Source organism: Panicum hallii, chromosome 3, assembly GCF_002211085.1.
Source record: "Panicum hallii strain FIL2 chromosome 3, PHallii_v3.1, whole genome shotgun sequence".
NCBI classification, from domain to species: domain Eukaryota; kingdom Viridiplantae; phylum Streptophyta; class Magnoliopsida; order Poales; family Poaceae; genus Panicum; species Panicum hallii.
The window spans coordinates 7,569,557-7,594,221 of record NC_038044.1 but is presented as its reverse complement, the minus strand read 5'-3'; the positions used below and the strand labels follow the sequence as shown (position 1 = coordinate 7,594,221).

Below are 24,665 nucleotides of genomic sequence, written 5' to 3'. Positions count from 1 at the left end.
CAGCGAGGCGCTTGCACGGTCTCTTTGGTTAACATGTTTGTTTGATCAGACGAATATGGTGCTGGATTTTTTTGGTCCACTATTTCTGTTCCTTGCACCAAACGTTCGTGGTTGATAATGAATTCATGGAGAATTACGTGTCATATTTTGATCTAGGGAAGGAAAGAAAGAAGGTTCTTTTCTTTTTACAACTGAACACAGCCCAAACAATCTCCTTACGTCGGCAATCGAACGGCCCAAGCTTTAAATGATAAAAGCAGAATGCTTGTAATGTGGTAGCTCGGCTCAATTATTTTTTTCCTCTATTAGACGCGACAAAACCAAGCACATGACCAAATTTCGGCCAAATATTCGACCGCAGTTTCAAAAATCTTCACACGAGGAAGGTGCAAGGGAACAGTGATCAGGTAGTTTAAAACTGCCGGGAACCGTCTAGAAAACTATTTCCAACCACGAGCATTCTGAAAAACGAAGAAAAGGGCAAAAAGAAGGAAAAGATCATTCCACCCGGAGTCTCTTCCACCCGAGGCTTCGAAGGCTCGAACTAAGCCAAGAGCCCAAGACAGAGGAATCAGAACTCTTGAGGTCTGAGGGCGCTCCCACCAGGTCACTACCACCAACCCCTCACGGCGGCGGTGGCGTCGGCGGCGGAGGTGGAGGCCGGATCGTCGGCTTCGGCGGAGGCGGAGATGGCGTCCGTGGCCGCGGCGGAGGGCGCGGCGGCGGCGCTCCGCTCGGTGCTGTCGCGCGCGCAGCAGGCGGCGGCGCGGGCGGGGCGCGCGCCGGGGTCCGTGCGCGTGGTGGCGGTCAGCAAGACCAAGCCGGTGCCCGTCATCCGCGGCGTCTACGACGCGGGCCACCGCTGCTTCGGCGAGAACTACGTCCAGGAGCTCATCGACAAGGCGCCCCAGGTTGGCTTGGATTGCCCACGAGTCCCAACAACAAAATGTTGCCTTTGGTCTCCTCGCTGTGCGAATTGCCGGTTAGAACATTGAATCAGAGTCAGCAGCTTGTTAATTAAGCTTGGTGCTAAGACCTGTAACTGTGTAACTGTGTCGATAGCCATGGTAGAACAGCGAATTGCCTATTGGAACGTTGAATTGGATACAACAGCTTGCTAATTCCGATCTTCGCTGAGTTCTCACAGTTGTTGGTCATTAGTGTCTGAATCGGGAGATCGATAGCCATGATACTTCTCCTCGGCACAATATTGTGCATACAAAGTATAACTTTGTGCATTTATGGTTGTTCTGCACAGACGTAGTCACGTGGGTATCAAAGAGTTTTTGCCTTTACAGTTGTAGCTCGTGCAGAAGAATCGGTAAATTAGAAATGGCTATAATTTTAGCTGCTATGGCATCATTTAGGAATGCATTTGAACTATGCAACAGAACATATTATCTGTAGGCAAATCCAAATATCAATTTTTTTTCTTTGTATGATCCTGGAAAATATTTACAGGCTTTGTTGGTATTCAAAATTTGAAATACACCTCTGGTAATATGGTGGCAATACTCACAATTCGCTGTGAAAATCTATCAGTATTTAACATGAGAAGCTATGACTACACCAGTGTGTATGAAAATCTGGGTATCTTATTGGACATCATTTGGTCAATCACTTCCTCTGTTTTTTACCTTTTTTATCCTAAAACAATCTAGGATTTAGGGTTTAGCCATAATTATCTATTAGTCACTGAAAGTTGACTACTGTCTTTTCTTTGGAGAAGTCTCAGCATCTACAGCTACAAGTTTTCATGACTCGGGATTTCTCGCTCTGCTTGCTTCCTAGTTCTTGCAGCGAATTGGCCCATGTAAATTGTCTAAGCACGTGCTTTTCTTATTACAGCTTCCTGAGGATATCGAGTGGCACTTCATTGGGAACTTGCAAAGCAACAAAGCCAGAGCCCTACTTGGTTCGTACTACTGTCTGTTCTCTCACCTGTCATTTAGGACATCGATCGTTCTATGAACATCTTTGATCATTGTTTTTCTAGTTATATGTTAGAACTCATTCAAAATACAACAATGTTGACACTATTGAAGTACTGTTGATGGTTAGTCCACTAATTACATTTTAAATTTCTATGTAAAAATCTGTTCTTATATGCATATCAGTGGTCAAAGTTTCAAAAATTTGACTGCGGGAATCTGTTTTCTTGTTTATGCTGAGTCTCAGTCTGAACTCCCATTTGCTCAAGTTTTGTTTTATTTATACCACATACTATTACATATATTTACCAAAAGTGTTCTAAATTATAGGTTGGATATCTTATGCCTCTGGTCTGAGCTAACGTTTCTTTTCTTGTTTCTTTAACCTTTAGCTGGCGTGCCAAATCTTGATATGGTTGAGAGTGTAGATGACGAGAAGGTACGTGATGAATCCATCTTTCTAATGTTCCATCAAGTTCATCTCTTTCTGGTTTCATGGTACACTCACATTTGAGGCACTTACTCATCAGCAGTTCACTCACTTTGTTTCTTTCTAGTAAGAGGGGATCCTTTGCTAGAAAAAGAGAAAAACAATATTTTTCAGTCTTCATGCCTATCTGCATCCTAGTAGAACTTGTCATTTCTAGCGAGATTTGGCCATTCATATTGTATGTTCAATCATGATTGTATAGAGTTTGCATTTATCAAAAATATTCAAGCAAGATTTTGTTGCGTCAATTAGGACCTGAAAAAACAATAGGTGATGTTGCGGTTATTCATTGTGATGCATTTTGATATTCTTGATCTTGCATCTGTAACCAGGTTAAGTTTAATGTTCATTCTTTCAGATTGCTAACCGTCTTGATCACGTGGTAGCTGACTTGGGGAGAAAACCTCTTAAGGTTTTGGTCCAAGTCAACACTAGTGGAGAGGAATGTGAGTACTCTATTTTCCTTTGGCAATACAAATTCCAAACTTTCTCTAATATCTATGGAATCTCTGAAGCCTGAAAAATATCAGTTTGGGAATGTTATGGTTGAATTTTCTGAATGTTGGAACCTGCATTCTTCATTGTTTCCAGGATTTAGTCGTGGATAAGTGATATAAAGTTTGATGTATGACGGTACAGTTGTCCTGTCTCTTAGCATGCGTATAGACCTGAAACTTTGTTTCTATTTTGCAGCAAAATTCGGGGTAGATCCGTCAGGATGCGTGGAATTAGCAAAGCATGTCAAATTGAATTGCCCGAACCTTGTGTTTTCTGGCTTGATGACAATTGGGATGCTTGATTACTCCTCAACTCCAGAGAATTTCAAGGTAACATATACCCTGTGATACAGATTATCTGGAGTGGCATGCCTGTGGCTAACAGTCTTGGTGGCTAACATGCACACGCTTTGTTAAATTCCTAGACACTGGCTAATTGCCAGAAAGAGGTTTGCAAGGAGCTTGGCATACCCGAAGAGCAGTGCGAGTTGTCTATGGGCATGTCTGCTGATTTTGAGCAAGCGGTGAGGAAAATATTCAGAATAGAGAAGAGGCATGATAGGCCAATAGATGCATTGCTAATGATATTTACTGTTTCCATGTCTGCAGATTGAAATGGGCAGCACAAATGTAAGAGTCGGATCAACCATATTCGGTGCTAGAGAGTACCCAAAGAAGAACTAGGAAGACTGTACACTCAAGAGGTTTTGTTGTGACTGCCGCATGAACAGAACATTGAAGGGTCTCCCTCAGCAGTTGCAATATTTGATAATATATGTGTGGTTATGTACCCATTTTAGTCATCAGAAAACATTTTGACACATTATATACCTTGTGCTAAAAATAAAGAGATTCATTTGCCATTATGCGCCTTTTAATTCAACTAGTAAAGATGCACTGATTTCCTTGTTGCTTGTATTGCGGTATGTGTACTGCCTGGTTCCCAACTACTCTACCTTTTACTAGTTATTTCCTACTGTAAAGGGTGTTCTTTGTGTCATACACTTGGACGCATGGTGTTATATTGGTATGTGAAAGGGAAAAAAATGACAAAAGGCGGTGTTTTCTGTTGCATGTCTCTAAACCTGGCGGCCTAGAGACTGAGTTGTACAAAAATTGCTCAGTTTTCAAATTTTTTTAAAAAAATGTCAGTGCCATGATGTGGCCAAAAAAAAAAGAGACAATCAAATTTAGGCTATCGCCACGGCCAACAATGCGTCAAGTGAAGACGTGTAAAGACCAGGGTGAGTGAAAGGCATGTCAGAATGCTTTGTGATTTGAAATTGGGTTCTGGCTATGAAATGCTACTATTTGTCATCAGGAATTGGCTTAGTGCCACCTTTTGTTTGAATATCTTTTAACTGATCATGCTTAGACAAATATAATATCGTGCGTGTTCATCGACAGAACTTGTTCAACTGATTTCATGCTAGTATTGTTTCTACGCAGGCTGCAAATGATTATGTAACTGCAAGGACCTACAAGGAACAATGATCGTGCAGCAACTCTTCTTGCACAGCAATCCATGAGACATTCAGAACGCAGAACAGACTAAGGCATTGTTTGGATACATATAAATCCCCAACAATCCATACGTATTGGGAGGGATTGATGTGGACCCTGCAATCCATACGTATCGGGAGGGAATGTGTTCATCTAAACAAGACCTAAAGAGGACAAGAATTTTGATGTCTACAGCCTGGACCCTAGTAGCTTACAGCCTTCATCGTGCAAACGCCGTTCATTTTTACCACAAAAATTGCCTAAAACGGCAGGAGCACAGCGGGGCTCTGGAGCTCCTCCTAGTCTAACTTGCACAGCCGTGAGTCCGGTTGCCATGCCTCTTGACTGATGGAGCAATTGTGCAACCAGACGTTGCTCTTTGGAACCGAGAGTTGCCGTTGCGATCTTCTTCGAGCTCACAATGCTTCTCTATAGCAGCTCAGCATCGTCTTGGTCGGCGTCAATGTCATCGGCCTCGTTATCTTCATCCTCTTCAGGTGCATCTGGGTCTACTCCCTGCACATGAGAATTGAACAACCCCAAGTTATTATCTTGCTCCAGTGGGATACTCACAAAGGGAGAAAACGAGGCAAAAACAAAAGAGGGGTAGCTAGTCAGAGTGATATATGTCAATATATGGTTCTGAAACTGCACAGACCTTCATTTGTTTCTCCAAGCGTTCCAATCCTTTCTTTGCAGCTTCATTTTGTGGGTTTATCCTGAAATGCCAAGTGATTTTCTTTTCTTCACCCAGAGCATTAATACCAAAGGAGAGAATAGTAGGCACATAGCGGAGTATTAAACACGGGCTAGAAACCAAATCAAGTAGTTCCCTCTAGTCTGTCACTGCAGCTGGAGCTCCCTGACAGCTACCAGTAGTGATAACACCAAACTGGTCGATTTTGTATCCCAAAGCCGGATCAAGATACACTGGAACCGAACCTATTGGAACACATTTCACATCTTCTTAGGTAGCTTTTCAGTTGCAGGCATGCAGTTTTGCCATTGCAGGTAATGATGAAAGGTAATTGTTTGAGTTGTCTGTAAACTAGGCGAAACTTGCAGGTTCAACATTAAGAGTCAAGTTTCACTTAGCATGAAGCTTTTCCCACCATTTATTTACATTTTGCGGGTGACATACAAACCCAACCCTAGGACCTATCATCGAAACCTTACCTCTAGATTCATATTTGCTCATACGTATTCACAAACAAAACCTCAACTACTCATGTGGCCAGATCTTCAGGATTCAAATCAACAGTGAAGATAGGGTTAATAGACAAATATATTGCTGAAATGCTATTTCAAATCTTGAAGAAAAAGCACACCTTAATGCAGATTGATAATGGGAAAGTGCATCAGAAAGCATGTTTGTTGCTGCAAACACTTGAGCCAGCTTGATGTGTAGAGAATCATCTGCCCATTGTCGTAGATATCTCTCAAGGAGCATAACAGCCTCCCTGTTACGTCCTTCCGCAACATGCAGATCAGCCAGGGCCAGTGCAGCTCCGAGAAATCCAGGTTCAAGACGAATGGCAGATTCATAGAACTTTCTTGCCTGCAAGTGATGCAATGATATATTGATATTTATAGCAGTACTACTTGCCAAAGGGTGCTATCATTGAGGGATAGCATACAAAGTTAAATCATAAGAGCTAAATGTCCATTTCAATAAAGTTGCAGTAACTTAGTTGATAAAGGAAGGCACAAGCAGATTAGCTCCTTGACTAAAGTAAACATGGAAATATGTGCATGTGACTAACGGCTTAACAAGTAACAGCAAGTCAGCAACCCTCCAAGATAGAATATGAAAATTGAAAAATGATGGCCAAGTCGGAACATATCCAAGTAATATGAAGTACTGGGAAACATTATCATATTTTAAAATAAAAGGACTTCTATATAGCTACGAATGCAATAAGAGAATATCCATCTATTGGTACGTACCAAGGAATTACATGGTAAAATATTATAAACATGGGGCAACATCTGATAGCAGTCCTTGGGTAACACTTCACCAACATCTAAAGATGCATCGATTATAAAAGATCTGTTTACACGTCACATGTTGTCTAATCAGTGGAGTGGCAATCAGTAACAAAGTGCAGATTCTTTCCTAAAGCAAATAGAGATGCCTCATAAGTGGTATCATCATTCACCTAGTCAAACACAGCGATCTAGCTGGGCACTGCTTGCTTCCAGAAACACAGAATATATAGTTTGTGAATCAATGACCCATGGCAAAATAAGATTACCTTCTCTCTCCCACTGGAACTGATTGCATGAACATCACCAACTAGCTTAAGAGCTTTTGCAGACTGATGCATAACCTTCATTGCCTCACGTGCAGTGAATAATGCATCTTTGCATTTAGCAAGTGCTAGATAAGCACGCACTAAACCTGGGATAATATCTATAATTAGACAGACAATAGGACAATAGATTTTGAATATCAGAGGTACCAAGCCTACCAAGTACCAACCTTGATAAGAACGAAGATCAGCCCTCAATTCTTGAGCTCCTCTGAAGTCGGTCACTGCCATATCTGGCCGGTTCAATGAAAGATGCAGATTGCCCTTCAAAGAACAGTAAACAAATAATGGCAAACCAATGATGGAAATAATGATATGCCTAAAAATGGGAAGATGGTGATCCTAAAGAAATGAAGATGGTAGCAGGGCACACAAATCTACACATGAACTTCACAGACCAAAACCAGAAATCCCACAGAGGGGTTTTGCAATTCCACCCAACCATGCTTCTGCAGTTATGCTTCCAAATTACTATAATATAAATCCATTTGCATAGCCAAGGTTTTGCAGTATTACCTTCATAATATAACCAGTTATATGCCTATCATCAACTCGAAGGCTCTGATAAAAACGAAAATGTTGTAAGAAAATTAGATGGAAGATGAGCTTCCATAAAACACAAAGCTAAAAGGTATGGACCTTTTCTGCATATGTCAAAGCTTTTCTTTCATCTTTTCTTTCCCACATTGCTGCAAGAGCAACACATGTCTCTGGTCTTGCAGGGTCAATATGCAGCATATCATGTACCAGCTTGTTCAGTTTGATATAGTCAGATTTTGTCTTTAGGAGAATTGCGTACTCATCCATATATGTCATAATGTTTGGGTCAATCAACCGAGCCTGCAAAAAAAAACAGCCAATACAAGAAATGGTCTGAGAACCCATTACTTGTTCCCATGATTTCCAAAAGTAGGTGCCTGTAATCTGTACTTATTCAATTTACCTTCTCAAAGTTCATTATTGCTTCATCATTCCTGCCTATGATCGCTTCAACCTTCAAATAAGAAGATCAAAAATCAGGATCAACGCAATGAAGAAATGTCACTAAAACCACCAAACCAAATTGAAAATGAACAATGTCCTTCGTTCTCTAGACACTAACGGGCACAACAGCATCAAACTAAGGAATATATGAACTAAGAGAACTTGATGGTTGATACCCATCTGTTTGTACATTAAGGAGTCTACAACATACGAAGGAGGGAAAAAATATGCAAGTTGAAGAAAGACAAACCTTAGCAATTTCCAGCAGGATATGCACATTATTGGGGAATCGTTGCATTAGTTCTAGATATATGTCAAGGCCACCTATAAAAGCAAAGTGACCACTATATATGAATACATATCATTGCTACCATGTTAAAATCTGCAACTATTTGTTCAACATGTAAATGTAAAAAATGTAATATTCACTATAAAGTTAAACTCAGTGGCATAATAGTCTATATTACAGGTTTCTGCATCATTCAACATTAACCAACAATGGAAATCCTTAGTAACAATGTGAAATATTTCTTGACCAGATCCACAAATTCAACCATGCACTTATATCTTGAAATCCTCAGACAAAATATTGCACAAGAACAATCATATTACCTTTATAATCATGCGAAGCAATGCAACACTGCGCCTCAACATACCGCTGTTAAGAAAATAATGATGTAAGTGAATTATCATCTGAACCAATATATAGAAAGAATAAAAGTATGATGGTATTGAATGAGTTGACATTCTGGAAAATCGTAGTAAATTATTGAAGTCAAAATTGCAATAACAAGTACTGTTCTGAAAGAAATATAATTTATTAATTGATAAATTCTCAATATAGATGAACATGGTCTCTAGGTTTGACTATAAGACTGGTGTGTTCCTATTGTTATGTTATCACACTTGGTCAACGGCGGTACAACAAAACAGACATACACAATAGGTGCCAAATTCTGTAATCTGCATTTTGGGAAAAGGGCCGGAAGTACAGCAACGTACATGAAGCTAAAAAGGACAGGGAATTCATCAGCACACTGTTTTGATTTAGCAGAATTTGGCATTTATATGTGTGAAGTGCTGTTTTTAGCCCAATAGTTAATGTGATAACTGATAATCAAATCAAACTCAAGAGGACGAACACAAGTCTAGTTACTTGATAGAATATCATGTAAAGGTTTAAACACTGAGCGCTAGTAATACTTATGTCCTGATGCTGCAAACTGTGAACTATGCCTGTTTTCAATGCAATCAAGACTGGGGATAAATCCGTAAAACTCTAAAACAATGAATGCTTATGCTTCAAGGTACTGTTTCAAAATGTTATACTATCCTAGAGCCTAGAAACACTAGCAGTCCACCAAAATGTAAACTCGGTGCATGCCATATCTACAATAGGGATGCAGCAGCGTTCACTTACATTCCACCATCGTTGTGCATCTACAGAGTCACTTGGAAGCTTGCCTCCTCTATTTGGTGCCTACAAGGAAAATAAAGTCATTTCAAGCATTCAGTTAAAACAAGTTTGAAAGATTAATTTCTGAAATTTATTGAGCACAAGTTGTTAAATATTTTATAGAGGTTTACTATTTCTATAAATCCTGCATATGTGGTGTTCAAACAAAAATGAAACCCATTAGGCCATATCAACTGTGTGTACAGAACAACTGTAAAAATAAAAAAAAATGTTTGGTGGATGATAGCTTTGTGATTATGTTGAATCTTGGAAAAGGTAAATCTAGTGTACAAAATGAGAAGAAAACTTGGGGATTCAGCATTTGTAATAACAGGAAGTTGCTCACAAAATCGACAGGATCAACATTTTTCGGTAACCAGGAAATCTGACAATAAAGTACTCAGAAGTTCTGAATCTTAACATGCAAAATTTAAACTAATATGCCCTCAAAGTTTCCTTTTCACAGCTTAAACAAAGAAATGCACACTTACTTGTGAAAATAATAAAGAAAATTCCTTTGCCGAAAGCCCCATTTCCGCCAAAGCTGTAATAGCTTCGAAAACATAAGGGCATTGCCTGACAGAGAAGTATGAAGATGTAGACAGAACCTTGTAAGTGCAGAAAAGTTGAGTGATTTCTGTAACAAAGTTTAGAAAGAACTTGCTCTACAAGAACAAAGTGGCAATTTATGTTGATGTGGTTGGAGAACTCAATCTCCCAGAAAGTCAATTATTTGATATGTTATACCTCAAGCACTCTTTATAACAGACAACAGCTGAACGGCTATTTCTTGATATTCGATAAAGCTTCCCTAACATCAGATTCATTTTCAACGATCTCACTTTAGACGGAATACCCTCCATCTGCAGAGAGCATACTATGTCAACATGCCATATGCCACATCATCTGTAAAACAGGATTCAAGGTTGAAAAAGAAGATCAAACAAAAGTAAATGAAAAACAAGGAACCTCTTGAAGTGCTTCACGGTGCTCACATAGAGCAGAATGGCAAAGAGCAATCTTGAACTTCACCTGCAACAGCATAACAAAACTGAATGAGATACTTTCCACATGTGACCAAAAAAAAAATATTAACATGAGGATGTTGAAATGTCATGTTCGGTCATTCACACCTCGTTTTCATTGAATGGTAAGAGATTCAAAGAATTTGGAGAAGGCGACCGGCCTGTGGCGGACACTGAGCTTCTGATGTTACTTGTTGCTTGCCTAGGGATACTTCTGCTATATTGCATAGCTTGCTTGTATGCATTCTACCATGGAGGAAACAGAAATTAGAAACTAAGATTTTAGCAATTCATATGTTTATTACAGCAACACGTTGTAAGTCAATTGGAAGCTTTTTGCAAACATTACCAGTGCCCTACGGAACTCTTTTTCTCCATACAAAGCATCACCATGCAGGACCTGTGATACACAAACACGCCAGCCTTAAAAAAACAACTTGGTCCATGTAGGCAACGGAATTGGCATTGCAAAATGCTAGATATGCAGGACAGTCCATGCATTTCCTTGCGCATTAATTGTCCAGAAACTAATTGATGCATTCTGTTTTGGCCTCAGAAGTCAGAGCACACGAAGTGGAGTTGACAGCAGCACAGCATAGAAGTAAGACCAAACTAGGCAGCCCTTGCCGAGCTGAGGAAGCTTACCAGGCTTTCCGCCTTCATGGACATGCCAGCATCGTTGACCGCACCCGCTGACGACACAAGGAAACACCCCTGCAACGAAGGAGACGAGTAATCAGTTAGCACTGCAAAACCTCGCTCCATTGAGCTGAGAGTGTTCTTTTTCTGTTCCTGTACTGTTAAACTGGCAACCCCAGTTTACTCCGTATCCGCTTTGTCTAAAAGCAGGGTTAATAACCTTTTCAAAAAAAAAACTCGCTCCATTACCCAACGCAGCGACACAGCCTTGCTCATAGCGCAAAGGCAACGCGGTCCGCACCGCGCGAACACCAGGCGGGGTGAACACTTTGGACCCCGAACCTCCCGCGCGCGCGCGAACCACGTCTGATTCGGGGCAAAACCCTAGAGATTCGAGCGCGGGGTGAACAGAAGGCTGTGGGGAGGGGAGGGGAGACAGGGATCGCGGCACGGACCAGGGTTTGGGCGGAGGCGAAGAGGCCGGCGTCGAGGAGGGCCGCCACGGACTCCCGCGCCGCCTCCATCTCCGGCGGCGAGCTCTGCCGGGGGAATTTGAAATCGGAGCTCGTGCGGGGATTTTTGGTGTTCGGTGGGTTGGTTTGATTTGCTGATCCGGTACTGTCGTGCCGAGAGCCGTCGCCGTCTGTGTCGTCTTGCTCGCACTGTACTAGCATGGAGAGGAGAATTGGGGGGATTTGAAATCAAAGCAACCATTTGGGCTGTGCTACTGCTGGCCCGTTTAGGCCCAACAGCTTTCTTTTTGCTCCGTCGGCTAAAGAAAAACGATGCAATCCCTAAAAAAGAAAAAATAAAGAATTTTAAACAATACTACTAGCAATGCATTCTGGCAAGCATAAAGGAAACAGTAATGTCCAAGCAAAAATGTTGGGACACTGGGACTGAAGTTGAGCTTCCTTGATCACAAAACAGTAAACAGGGTAGGGTTCCACCATTACATCAACCAGAGCTTTCGCGACGTCGCCAAAATTGGCACCAACCAGGCAATCTGGTAAGAACCCAGAGGCTTGTACGAACAGAACACAACGTATTACTTATAGGCATACATGCACAAAGCGAATTAAGAATCGCGCACTTGGTGTAATTTAGATGTACATACAATTAGGCCCTCTAGGCATAGTGTCCAGACGTCAATATGGCCAAAAGAAACTAGCCTCAACATATTCCAAAGATCGCTACAGCACACTTGCAACAAGTTACGGGGAATGGTAGGAAATGGTCCAATACACTATCTAAGTTACAGGAACTGATACAGCGGTGGAGGCAGTTGTGAATTGCGAGAACGTTGGGACTGCGAGGCACGGGGTAGGATTACTTGGCAATTGGTCTCTGGAGAAACTCATGCCTCTTCCACTTGCTCTTCCTCTTCTTGGAGAAGGTTCTCCCTGTTGTCATGGGCCCAGAAGCCACGCACATCTATAAGCATGCTGGCAATAGTCCCACCTTGCTTGCACGAAAGAAGATCTTGTAGCGAGATCCTGAGAGGATCTGCCGGCTTCACCATGTCCCAGATTTCATCCCTCACGTCTTCAATGCAAAGCTCATAGTTCCCGCCCTCAATCCATTTCTGGTGTACATCTCTGGAAACATGAATAAGGTTGCATGAGAAAAATGAACATCAAACTAAACAGAACACAGCCCACTGATCTCAATGGGCAACAAGACCATAGAATAGCTTCGAGCAATAGACTCAACTAGCATGGTGTTGACTAGAATTTAGAGCACTACATGCAAGCCTATGTTTTAAAGACTAGTAAGTATTAAGACATGAGATCAAATTTATTAGTTGGTTAACCTGTTTATTGGGTATTTTATAGTCTCAGCTATAACAGTCTGGAACAATTTTAATGAAAAAATAATATCAAAATATTACTGAATTTAATAAATATTCATGTAGTGTAACAAATTAGGTTGCACAAAACAACCATACAGCCCCTGTACAGGGATAATATCTGTCAGTCAACTCCCATTTCTTGCCTAACAGGTAACGGCAGCGCACCTGGTGAGTACAACAAACTACAGAATGCCTTGTGGATGCAAGGGGGGTGAAAGGTACATAACAGCATCTGGTGGTTGAGAAATTAAGCATTGAAGTAACTAATATCCTGCCTGTTAAGGCTAGCAGAACAGTCTAAGAGTTCAGCAAGCAGAAAATGACAGATTCAATCTAGGAAGATGGCATCAGGCAGGAATGTTAACTTTAACAGCCTCCTTTCTTTTCTTCCAGAGTACAGGTGGTTCTCAAACAAGATTTGAATAGAGTTCAATATTTTAATCTCACATACTATTGAACACGAAATTCTTTTGTATTATTATACATGCAGCCACATTATGATGAGAGGATGACTTCATGTAGTTTAAATGTTTAATGGGTCCTTTTCTCCTATTTGAGGCTCCACTCTTACTTAGGCAGGTAGTTTCTCACAAAAATACAAATGACAAAGCAGAGTATAGCATGGGAGCAAGTCAAGCCGAAGCGAGTTTCGCCTTGCATACATACCTAAACAGAGTATGGATATCTGCAGTCGTAAGGAACCCCCTTCCATTAAGATCAAGGCATCTAAATAAATATGTCAAGCCTTCAGGGGTATCTTTGTTTTCTAGAGCCAAAACAAAATCGAGGAAGCTTTCAAAGTCCATCTCACGACTGTTTCCACCTCCAACTTTGCTCCGGCGGACATGCTCATCAAAAACTGAAAAGCAAAGCCACATCGTTGTTATGTATTCAAGAATAAATTCGTAAAGGTGGATCATGGTCAATGGCTAAATATATACAAGTTTTGAGACAGCAATAACAAAAGATTCATGAGAAGAGTGGCAGACTTTAACCTCTTTCAATGAAAATCTCAGTCAACGTGCCATCTGCATATTCTTTGAGCTCTTGTTTGCTCAGGGTACCATTTTGATCCTTATCCAGTGCAAGAAATATATCTGCACAAACATAAGGTAAAAATCAAACACAGACGTCCATTGTTCCATTGTATCTAGGTAAAAATATTTTTCTATTGCAATGCTCTCTGTGTGTTTGGGATTGGTGGGGGATAAGTATATATGAGAATTCCAGCTGACATACCACATATGCGCTGAGCTGAAGTTAAAGAAAACCAATTTTCTGCCTGCTCGGTGTCAGTTACCTCTTCCTCGCTTTCCTAAAAATATCAGTGATGAGAATCAGCCATCGGAGTAGGCAAATCACAAAAATCATGTGATTATGCAACAAATTACACTGTAAAAGTACAAGATACTCAAGTCAAGTTCCCACATTGAACAGTGCCAGTATTAAAAATTTACCTGATGTAGTTCCATTAGCTCCTGGAGACAATTGCTCAGCAATACTTTCTTTATACATGCTTTCCCTGCAAGAATAAATGGTACATTATGACATAGGAAGTTAATCTCGTAATGCTGTTTTGGATGTAAATCCACTGTATAAGTCTAGTGTTTTTTATACCTCGTCTGTGTGGATCACAGAAGAAAAAGAACTTGCGTGCAGCTATGCGGCAGTACATTTGAACAAATTGGGTGGGCATGTCGCGCAATTGTGCCAAATTGGGGATGAGTCCTCTTATATATGCCTCCATTTCCTATGAAAATAAATAAGTAAGTCCTCATATGCATGCTTCCACTTCCTATAAAAAATAATTAAGGCGTGAAAAAACACTTCTAAGGTGTAAACTCTCATCAACATGTGCTGGGGTGTCCATACATGAGGCTGAAGGAAACCATCAGAATCTTCATCGAGTTCACTCATGTCAATTCTTGCCTGAGTAAGAGAGACCTGCAGAAGCACCAAAGGAAATGATAAATAGAGGAGTACAGGACCATAAGAATTTGCAAACAAGATTCTAAGGTGCCTAACAATTTATTTAAACAAGCTGGTATAAATAATGAAGCGGACGAGCTGTTTGACCCAAAAAAAAACTTCAAATCAGGATATAGAACAGCAATGCTAAAAACTTGGGTTTAAAATACCCACAATATATTAGAAATTTAGAGAACAAAATGAAGCACATGGGACAAAATTAGCTGGAAATTTTAACTGTTTTTTTCTTGTGGAAATAACTTACCGTCCGCATAACGTAAAGATAAAATGGTAGGATGGCAATCCTCCCAGAATCATCCTTCTCAAACTTCATGAAGTTTGAAGGGCTGAAGAAACGTTTGCATTTCTGACCAATCTGCTCCGTGCAGACTGTGGCAATATGGCAGAAATCTTCATAATTCATCTGTAATATTCCAGGAACAATAATATGTAAACAAGATAATAACAAAAGGCAGTGCCACATAAACAGCTAAAGAAACATAAATGGAGGTCATGCATGTAACAAATGCAACAGGAACTAGTATGCCTATATTAGAAAATCCAACAAGAACTAACACTGTGCAAGTGGATGTGGTGTAAGAATTCATATGAGAAAAGAATATTACCTTTTCAGCACCAGTAGCATCATCAATAACACAATTTTCTCTTAGACAAACCCACATGGCATCAAGATCGTCAGCATTCAACAGAAGTTCTGATTGTTTCTGTAATTGGTTTTGCATGACCCCCATAAGGCATAAGTCATGAGAAGGGAAATGCCAACAAACATAAAGCTTCCAAACAAAGACATAGCATGTCTCCAAATCAAAAGAATGGTCGAACATTACCTTCAGAAACCTGTACTTGGCCAACCTCTGAACTCTAGAGCTAATGGATCCTTCTTCAGGTTTCTGTATAAAAACAGGACATCAGTTTAGTATCCACAGCTACTGTGCTAGATTACAGAATCAAACTGAGCTCAGGGAACCCAGAAAATAATTACCATCCTCTATGCATGCAGATAGAGCTGCTAATGCCATCTTTTAAGTTACACCACAAATTTTATCTTAAAAGCACAAGGAAAAAAAATAGAATGATCTCTGTCAATTGCCATGCACCTAGAGCTGCTAATGCCGTACTTTAAGTCACAATAAGAAAAAAAAACTATAATGATCTCTGTCCGTAGACATGCAGCTAGAGGTGTTAATGACATACTTTAAGTTACAGTGCAAATTTTATGTTACGAGTACAGCAAGGAAATAAACTAGAATGATCTTTGTCCATTGAAGCATCTGAATTGTCACCTTCTTGTAAAAACTTGGGATGGAACCAGCTTCAGCACTCTTTCGCTGCCGCTCCTTGAAGATCTCCAGCAATATCCTCTTTGTTTCCAGTTCTGTATATGTTTAAAACAAATCATGAGCTTAGTGTCGCCACAATGAGAAATACATATTTTGAGCTTGTTTCCAAAGAGAACTAGCTAGTTTTCACTTTTTTGTATCACTTTCCCATGCCCATGAGTAAGGAGCTACCGATCTACTGCGGCAAATGTGTTATATTACAAAGAAGCATGTTCTAGTTCTGCGTGCATGTACACGGACAGAGAAGTACTGGCACTAACTGACCACTATCCTGAGGCCATGTAATCAGTCCAATTATCAAACTATGAGTATAGGCGCAAGCTCAAAAGGCACAGGTCCAAAATCTATCGCCTCGCCATCATTACCTCTTGATAAAGCACCATTTCCTTTGCAAATCAATCTTCTCCAGAATCCACAACTGCAAATCAATACCCAACTTTTTTTTCTAGAACACATCGGCTACATTACATCGCCATATAACCTATGGCACATAGATCTCATCCTCGTCGCAGAACTGACACCCAGTAATTCCCTTCATACCGTACACATTTTAAAACAGGAGGCATGTAAACCCTAGTCCTATCACCACATCGAACCCGAAGCGCGCAGCTCCGACCAAGCCTAGCGCAGCGGCTAAGGGAGGAGCATAAGCGAGAGGCACTAACCCATGAGGGCCTCGGATCCGAGGCCGGCGCCCGTGCCGACGAAGCGGCGGAGGTTGCGGACCCACGGCATCGACGAGGCCGGCGGGATCCGCCTTCCGGCGGGCGCCGCCACCGCGGAGGAGGCCCCGTCGCCGCCGGCGTCCGCGCCGTCGCCGGAGGCGGTGCTCATCGCGGCCGCGCCGGTGGATCGGGGAGCGCGCGCGGGGAGTGACCGGGTCCGGTGGCAGACGCGGGTTGGGTTGGGATTGGAGAGTGGGCTCGGTCAGGACTCAGGAGTCAGGACTCACAGTTACAGTCACAGACACACAGAATGTCGAACAGAATATTATTCAAATTTTATTTGGTTTTCAAAATTTCAAATTATCCATCTTACATAGCTGGTTATTTAATGTAAACTGTAAAAAAAATCCGACTCTGCCGGTTAAGTGGAAAAATATTTAGATGATTACCCTCATCCCTTAGTAATTTTCAAAAATAGTAATTTTAAATCAATAGGTCATATGCGTATGAGATAAACTATAACTAAAATATTTCTTCTTTCTTAGCGAGATTCACACAACTCCAACCTAAAATATGTAGTACACGGATTCGAGTATAGCAGTATGAAGTGTGTTAGCTCTGTATTGCTTAAAACAAGCAGCTTTATAATATTTTTCAAGTTCAATCTAGACCAATGCTTATGGCACTTCTCTCCACTTGTTTTTTTTTTTCCAAACACTCTTCCTTGCCCATTTCCGCCGGTTGTTGTTGCAAGTTTGAATTTAGCATCCACCAGTATCTTGGAGTTCTTTTTATTGTTGTTTTGAATTTTACTTGAAACTATCCATCCTTACTTGCATATCACTCTCAATCATTTTGTATTGCTACTATACTATTATATATTAGTTGATATCATTGCACTACATATGTAGTTAATTATAATAAGAGAGCTTTCATTCTTATATTTGCGACTTTACGACTTTATTTATCCTATTCAAAATTCGATGTATCCATTATGATAACAACTCAATAAGAGATGCAAAGTAGGTATCTAATGGCAATTCTGTATCACTATTAGTTTATTTTTTAAACACTACTAGTTCAATTGCATATATTTTTTCTTTCTTTTAAAACAATAAATAAGTTATAAGAGATTTACTTATTTAAACCTTCGATTATATATAGTTTTTTCCTAGAAAATATCGCCTTATTTGTTTTCCTTTTTGCGATGTTTAAAAGGTTTGCCCATAAAACAAATAAAATTTTTCCGAAAGAGATAAAAAGATTAAAAAATAAAATGAGAAATGTGGTACCATTTGTATGGTGCATAAATCTATTGATCTTTATTTGCATGCAAAGTTTATTATGAATACTATGTGCGCAGGGGTGGATTTAGGGGGGTGGTAGAGGGGCTCCAGCCCCCTACCGTCAAGAACTCCATTGAAGGCAAAAGGAGAGGATGAGAAGAAATGGGAAAAGAAGAGAAAAGAGAGAAAGGATGAAGATGGAGGGAGAAGGAGAAGGCAGCCCTCCTAAATTCCAAACCTGTTCTGCCATTTTAAGTACGTGAGATTTTTTAAGGAGGATGCTCGTTCATCCATTTAATCATCGAAAATAGTGGTTTTGAAGAAAAAAATAAAAAGCTAGATCTCGAAACATGATCGATCATGTTCACGGAAATTTTGGCTTTCTCACGGTCCACTTCAATTTCTTCGCCGATTTATTATCGTCGAATCTGAGTTCTCCATTTACATTAGTCCTTGGAAATAATTATCTAGTACTGCTACACGACAAATTAAAATCTTCCGCCCTCGTCATCTGGACCGTCCACGTCGCGATCGTACGGCGGCCACGAACCACGCGGCAAGACGGCTACCCCTCGATGCCAGCCAGCCAAAGACAAGGCCAAAGACCCGAGGCGCGGCGACGGGCCCAAGCTGCGACCTGTGCGACCCGAACGGCGGAACACCGCCCCCCCCCCAACCCCCCCCCCCCCCTCAAAGGCAGCTCGTCTTTCTCTCTCCCCTCTCCCTCTCCCTTTCTCTCGCCTCGCGCAGACCAAGAGCCCACCCCCCCCAAAAAGCGAACCAGCAAAGCCCCCGCGGCGGCGCTAGGGTTTGCGGCTCCCCGCGGCGGCACCGGAACCGCCACCGGCGGCGGCAGCGGCGATGGCGGGGCAGGAGCGGAGGACGATCGATCTGGAGGAGGGATGGGCCTTCATGCAGAAGGGCATCACCAAGCTGAAGAACATCCTCGAGGGCAAGCCCGAGCCGCAGTTCAGCTCCGAGGACTACATGATGCTCTACACGTACGTCTCTCCCCCCCCATACCCCCTCCTCTTCGACGACGCGGCGGCCGCCGTCTCCGACGCGGCGGCCTCTAGGGTTTCCCCATCTCGATCCGCTTCGATCCGGCTCTGATCTAGGGTTCTGCTCCCCTTCTCGCAGGACGATATACAACATGTGCACGCAGAAGCCGCCGCACGACTACTCGCAGCAGCTCTACGACAAGTATCGCGAGTCCTTCGAGGAGTACATCACCTCCATGGTGAGCCGCCTGTTGATTCCCCCCTTGCTCATGTGAATGCCCGTGTGTGACCTAGATGATCTAGCATGTGCAGTTTGGTATTAGGGTCAGATTTCCATGTCTCAGGTGAATAAGGCAGCTCAGATGGGTTTTCTTAGCTTTTGGTGGGATTAGCGCTTGGTTGGTTGCTACGCTTGGACGAGAACGAGCTTGATGTGTTTGGGGATGTTCCCATTTTGTTTCGGTTGGTTTGTGCTGAATAACAGATTGGTTGGATCATTAGATGACAGTTTCTCCTGGCTTAAGTCTTTCTGTGCTAAATAGGCTGTCGTTTGCATTAATTCAGCAATGGACATTCTGCAGTTTTGAAGGCTGTCCTCAGTTCAGTTGCATTATTCATCATCTTCTGCTGTCTTGGTAGGCCAAAGCTGCAGTACAAACAAATAGAATCTGGAAACCTGGTACCCCAGAAGTTCAGTTGCATTATTCACTTTACATAAGATGTCTGTGTTAGTGCTGTGGCCATTCATACGCTGTGGCTTGCTAATGGATTGTTTGATGATGCATCTTTGCATGACTGGAGACTGAATCTATGGATTGTGCGCTGATTTTATATGGCATTTTAATCCAATTTACTATATCGTTGCATGCTTTATTTCTTTGCTATCCCCACCCCTTTAATTTTGTAAATTAACTTCTGAGAGTTTTCTCACTTAATTTTAACTTCGTGCAGGTGCTGCCTTCGTTAAGGGAGAAGCATGATGAGTTTATGTTGAGGGAGCTAGTGCAAAGGTGGTCAAACCATAAAGTCATGGTTCGGTGGCTCTCACGCTTCTTTCATTACCTTGATCGGTACTTCATCTCAAGGAGGTCACTTACCCCACTTAAAGAAGTTGGGCTTACTTGCTTCCGAGAGTTGGTAAAACAACTGTTACTTGATTCCGAGCTTCTTTTCTATGCATGAGTTTTCAATGTCCATGTTCTTATGAACTTAACTCATGGTAACAGATTTATCAAGAGATTAAAGGACAAGTAAAAGATGCAGTGATAGCTCTGGTGAGTCTTTGCATCTCTATGCGAATTCATGTAAAATTGTTGATTAGCATATACTACATCCATTCTTTTTTACCTGATGCTTTGGACATGACAAGGTACCAATATGTCTTTGACCATCAATCGTTCTAAGCAATACTCCCTCCGAACCAAAAAGAATGCAATTCTAGTTTTGTCCTAAGTCAAACTATCTTAAAGTTGACCAAGTTTACAGAGAGTAGTATCAACATACCAAATAGGTATACTATAAATATATAGTTCGTGATCAATCTAATGTTGAAATTTATTGAAAATATAGTCATGACCAAACTGCTAATATATCAGTTTATAAAGTTTCAGTGCACACATCCCTAAGCGTCATCAAATTTAGAACAGAGGGAGTGACATGATGTGATACTTCTATTTTTTTTCAACAGATAGACAAAGAGCGTGAAGGTGAACAGATTGACAGGGCTTTATTGAAAAATGTCCTGGACATATTTGTTGAAATTGGGCTGGGCCAAATGGATTGTTATGAGAATGACTTTGAAGACTTCTTGCTTAAGGATACTACAGAGTACTACTCTGTCAAGGCTCAAAGCTGGATTCTTGAGGACTCCTGTCCAGATTATATGATCAAGGTACCTTTAGTTGAGAAGGTCACTGTCTGCTCCTATCTATATTTATGCATGACTATTTCATCATGGATGGTGCCTCTTTCATTAGGCTGAGGAGTGTTTGAAGCGGGAGAAGGAGCGGGTTGGTCACTATTTGCATATTAGCAGTGAACAGAAGTTATTGGAGGTCTGTTGAAAGTTTGCTGTTCCAATTTTAGTGTTTCTTGATTAATATTTTATTTAATTAAAGTATTTCATAGTTCCGTATTCAGAATATTGCAATCTTTCTTGAATAATGATATACATATTCCCTGCATGACCTTTATATTGTTATAATTTTGGACTTTCACAGAAAGTGCAAAATGAATTGCTTGCTCAATATGCAACTCCGCTGTTGGAGAAGGAGCATTCTGGATGTTCTGCTTTGCTTCGTGATGATAAGGTTTGATTAAAAACATGATCTATTGTTTAATGAACGCACGACTTATTTCCTAACAACATTCACTACACACCTCTATTGCTGCAGGTTGAGGATCTTTCTAGGATGTACAGGCTCTTCTCCAAAATCACCCGTGGCCTGGAACCTATTTCTAACATGTTCAAAACGGTACTTGCCTTGCAGAGTGTCTCAATTCTCTTTTACCTCACTCATTTTTATTCTTCAAAACTGCGCAGTTCTGATTGATTCTTTTTTTTTCTCTTCAGCATGTCACGAATGAGGGTACAGCCTTGGTCAAGCAAGCAGAAGATTCTGCTAGTAGTAAGAAGGTGCAGTATTTCTTCATCTAATTAATTATTTGTGTTTCCTCTTAGCAGTTTATGATTCATATGGCAACATCAAGTTGTGTCAGTTAACTCCACAAGTCCACATTAATAGTTTGTGCCACATACAGCTTACCTCTGATGGCAGGTTGCTAGGTGTTTCTCATTTCTCGGTCCTTTTCCCTGCATTGCAATTTTGTATTTGTTATGTTCTGCCACTGGCTGTTTGATTTTTCTGTGTTTTTTTTATTTCTTTTCTGATTCATCTTCCCTAAATTAATTTTTTTCCTCAACTCATGACATGTACAGCCAGAGAAGAAGGATATGGTTGGCATGCAGGAACAGGTGTGTATCTTGATTGCCCTCTGCTTCTATTTTGTTTTATGCCATCTTACGCTTATTATTGCTTTTAGGTCTTTGTGTGGAAAATCATTGAGTTGCATGACAAATATGTGGCTTATGTGACGGATTGTTTCCAGGGCCATACACTCTTCCATAAGGTCTGTTAACTAATCTGCCCTCATTTCATTTCGCTGTTGCCACAAAATTGCAAATGGTGCCTTACTCAAATATTTCTACTACAGGCACTTAAAGAAGCCTTTGAGGTCTTCTGTAACAAGGGTGTCTCTGGCAGTTCGAGTGCTGAATTGCTGGCTACCTTCTGTGACAATATTCTGAAGAAAGGCTGCAGTGAAAAGCTCAGTGATGAAGCCATTGAAGACGCCCTTGAGAAGGTATCTGTTTCTTTTTGCTGCTAATAAATTATGTGCGGCAACTTCATGTGATTTAGTATCTTGAAAAAAAAAACTTAACATGTGTTGTGACTGGTTTCTAGGTGGTGAGATTGCTGGCTTACATTAGTGATAAAGATCTCTTTGCAGAGTTCTATAGGTAAGCACCTGTAGTCCTGAATAGTATTTTCAATGATCTCGGTTCTCGGGTACCATGTGTAAGGAAATCTTTTGCCATTTGGAACTTGTATTTTTTTTATGTTTTGTATTGTGTGAACTGTCTTGCAGGAAGAAACTTGCAAGAAGATTGCTTTTTGACAAAAGTGCCAATGACGAACATGAGAGAAGCATCCTGACAAAGCTCAAGCAACAGTGCGGGGGCCAGTTTACTTCAAAAATGGAGGGCATGGTTACGGACCTTACCGTCGCCAGAGATCATCAAACTAAATTTGAAGAGTTTGTAGCTGGACATCCGGAGTTGAATCCTGGGATAGACTTGGCTGTTACTGTTTTGACAACAGGATTCTGGCCAAGCTACAAAACCTTTGATATAAATCTTCCTGCTGAGATGGTAAGTTCACTGTTTGATCACTTCAAGAGCACCATCACATTCGTATCATGGAGCATGTTAGCTCAATGTAGTTCTTTGAAATAAATATTTATATATTTATCAATGGTTTTTAGGTGAAATGTGTAGAGGTTTTCAAGGAGTTCTACCAAACAAGAACAAAGCACAGGAAGCTTACCTGGATTTATTCCTTGGGCACCTGTAACATCAATGCCAAGTTTGATGCCAAGCCTATTGAACTAATTGTTACGACATATCAGGTAAATCTTGGATCATGGCAGTGTATTAAATAGTGCTATATTAGCCTGTCTAACGTGATTCGATACTCCTCTCATTTTGGCAGGCTGCATTGCTCCTGCTATTCAATGGAGTCGACAGGCTTAGTTATTCTGAGATTGTAACTCAACTAAACCTGTCAGATGATGATGTGGTGCGCTTGCTCCATTCGCTCTCTTGTGCTAAATACAAGATTCTTAACAAAGAGCCAGCAAACAGATCCATCTCCCCCAACGATGTGTTTGAGTTCAATTCAAAATTCACTGACAGAATGAGAAGAATTAAGGTAATTCCTGTTTTCATTATTTTTTTGCTGTTTCGTGGATTACTAATCAAAGTTTAGTTGCTGTCATGCTCATATTGCATTTCTTTTCATGCTATGTCCAGATTCCCCTCCCACCTGTCGATGAGAAGAAAAAAGTTGTCGAAGATGTTGACAAAGACAGGAGGTATGCAATTGACGCGTCAATTGTGCGCATCATGAAGAGCCGTAAAGTTATGGGTCATCAGCAGCTAGTTGCGGAATGTGTTGAGCAGCTTAGCCGCATGTTCAAGGTACTGACATCATATCTCCCTGATTGAAAAGTTGGTCATAGTTCATAGTAGCTTAGTCCTTGTATGCTAGCATGCAGCTTCTTGGTTTTCTTGAGTTACATTGGTTATTTATCTGTTGCAATTGGCATGTTTTAGCTTAATTGGAGTGTTCTGCTGATGGTATGTTGGGTAACCTGTTGTTGCATCTGAGGTAGACATTTGCCTTTTTTTGACTGAAGTTGCTTTTCTTCACATTAAGATGAATGTCATTTGTCCCAGGACTCCCAACTTAGGTCTTTTACATCAACTAAGCTAGTTGTTGACTTGTTCATGGCTGTGAAATCTGGGATCTCACATAGTAGCGTATTTTGGTAAATACCTGTTTGTGTTTTTTTTTGGCCATTTCCTTACTGGGATTGTGTAATGCTGCAGCCTGACTTCAAAGCCATCAAGAAGAGGATTGAGGATCTCATCACAAGGGACTACTTGGAGCGTGACAAGGACAATGCGAACATGTACAAATACCTGGCTTGATTGGTGGTGGTTGGCAAGTCAAAACAGACCTTCCAGACTTGCGGGATACCACGGGGTGGCAGCTCCTGCAGTGTCGTGGTGCCTCAGACAACATTTGCCATGATTTGCAGCACCTTTTGGACATTTCCGTGCGTGCAGCTATCCACCCAGCCACAGCACGGGCTGGCCGCATTTTGTACATTCGTCGTCTAATAGGATGATCGTGTTGACATACATTAGATATATGGTGATATGAGGATAGGAGAGGCACTCCAGTACCGTCAACCGTGCCTTTTTATGCCGTGCTTAATATCTCAACGACTCTACCCCTCATCAGTTAACTGTGATGATGCTTGCAAGTGTTGTTTTGCTCTATGAAATGGTGCTTACTATGGCAATTCGCAATTTAGTTACCTCCTCTGGCAATCTACGACGGGAGCTGAT

The 24,665-nt window shown here is 41.2% G+C and overlaps 4 protein-coding genes and 1 non-coding gene across 6 annotated transcripts; 2 read left to right on the top strand and 3 right to left on the bottom strand.

Moving 5' to 3' along the window:
* The first annotated feature begins 463 nt into the window (after window positions 1-463).
* LOC112884965 (pyridoxal phosphate homeostasis protein-like) lies at window positions 464-3,826 on the top strand. Its single transcript, XM_025950614.1, has 7 exons — window positions 464-911; window positions 1,849-1,915; window positions 2,324-2,370; window positions 2,780-2,867; window positions 3,115-3,248; window positions 3,344-3,442; window positions 3,528-3,826. Exons 1-7 carry the CDS (start codon window positions 690-692, stop codon window positions 3,600-3,602), a joined length of 732 nt encoding a protein of 243 aa, XP_025806399.1. The 5' UTR covers window positions 464-689; the 3' UTR covers window positions 3,603-3,826.
* A 625-nt stretch (window positions 3,827-4,451) lies between these two features.
* On the bottom strand, window positions 4,452-11,493 carry LOC112887082 (anaphase-promoting complex subunit 7). 2 transcript variants are annotated; one of them, XM_025953162.1, is made up of 18 exons: window positions 11,293-11,493; window positions 10,844-10,912; window positions 10,548-10,598; window positions 10,307-10,444; window positions 10,143-10,205; window positions 9,921-10,036; window positions 9,665-9,749; window positions 9,138-9,197; window positions 8,330-8,375; window positions 7,968-8,041; window positions 7,677-7,727; window positions 7,373-7,573; window positions 7,250-7,294; window positions 6,904-6,997; window positions 6,677-6,822; window positions 5,750-5,979; window positions 5,080-5,140; window positions 4,452-4,937 (listed from the first exon to the last, which is right to left on the bottom strand). In XM_025953162.1, the coding sequence occupies exons 1-18, from the start codon at window positions 11,359-11,361 to the stop codon at window positions 4,851-4,853; spliced, it is 1,686 nt and encodes a 561-aa protein (XP_025808947.1). In that variant the 5' UTR covers window positions 11,362-11,493; the 3' UTR covers window positions 4,452-4,850. The 2 variants fall into 2 exon arrangements, with proteins under 2 accessions (XP_025808947.1, XP_025808948.1); XM_025953163.1 differs by lacking the exon at window positions 11,293-11,493 and adding an exon at window positions 11,087-11,261.
* A 376-nt stretch (window positions 11,494-11,869) lies between these two features.
* Window positions 11,870-16,941, bottom strand: LOC112885786 (probable serine/threonine-protein phosphatase 2A regulatory subunit B'' subunit TON2). Its single transcript, XM_025951433.1, has 12 exons — window positions 16,684-16,941; window positions 15,962-16,053; window positions 15,506-15,568; window positions 15,284-15,382; window positions 14,923-15,081; window positions 14,562-14,633; window positions 14,307-14,439; window positions 14,147-14,211; window positions 13,929-14,004; window positions 13,685-13,786; window positions 13,356-13,548; window positions 11,870-12,435 (listed from the first exon to the last, which is right to left on the bottom strand). Exons 1-12 carry the CDS (start codon window positions 16,850-16,852, stop codon window positions 12,195-12,197), a joined length of 1,464 nt encoding a protein of 487 aa, XP_025807218.1. The 5' UTR covers window positions 16,853-16,941; the 3' UTR covers window positions 11,870-12,194.
* On the bottom strand, window positions 12,952-13,069 carry LOC112888205. The gene has a single exon (XR_003227748.1). It is a non-coding gene; the product is annotated as a small nucleolar RNA snoR104 (small nucleolar RNA).
* A 1,732-nt stretch (window positions 16,942-18,673) lies between the features above and the next one.
* LOC112885784 (cullin-1) lies at window positions 18,674-24,619 on the top strand. Its single transcript, XM_025951431.1, has 18 exons — window positions 18,674-18,970; window positions 19,110-19,209; window positions 19,922-20,107; window positions 20,197-20,244; window positions 20,658-20,861; window positions 20,947-21,024; window positions 21,190-21,279; window positions 21,364-21,444; window positions 21,543-21,605; window positions 21,909-21,944; window positions 22,013-22,099; window positions 22,184-22,333; window positions 22,435-22,490; window positions 22,619-22,901; window positions 23,015-23,158; window positions 23,242-23,460; window positions 23,562-23,729; window positions 24,141-24,619. The coding sequence occupies exons 1-18, from the start codon at window positions 18,831-18,833 to the stop codon at window positions 24,240-24,242; spliced, it is 2,235 nt and encodes a 744-aa protein (XP_025807216.1). The 5' UTR covers window positions 18,674-18,830; the 3' UTR covers window positions 24,243-24,619.
* Window positions 24,620-24,665: the final 46 nt, after the last annotated feature.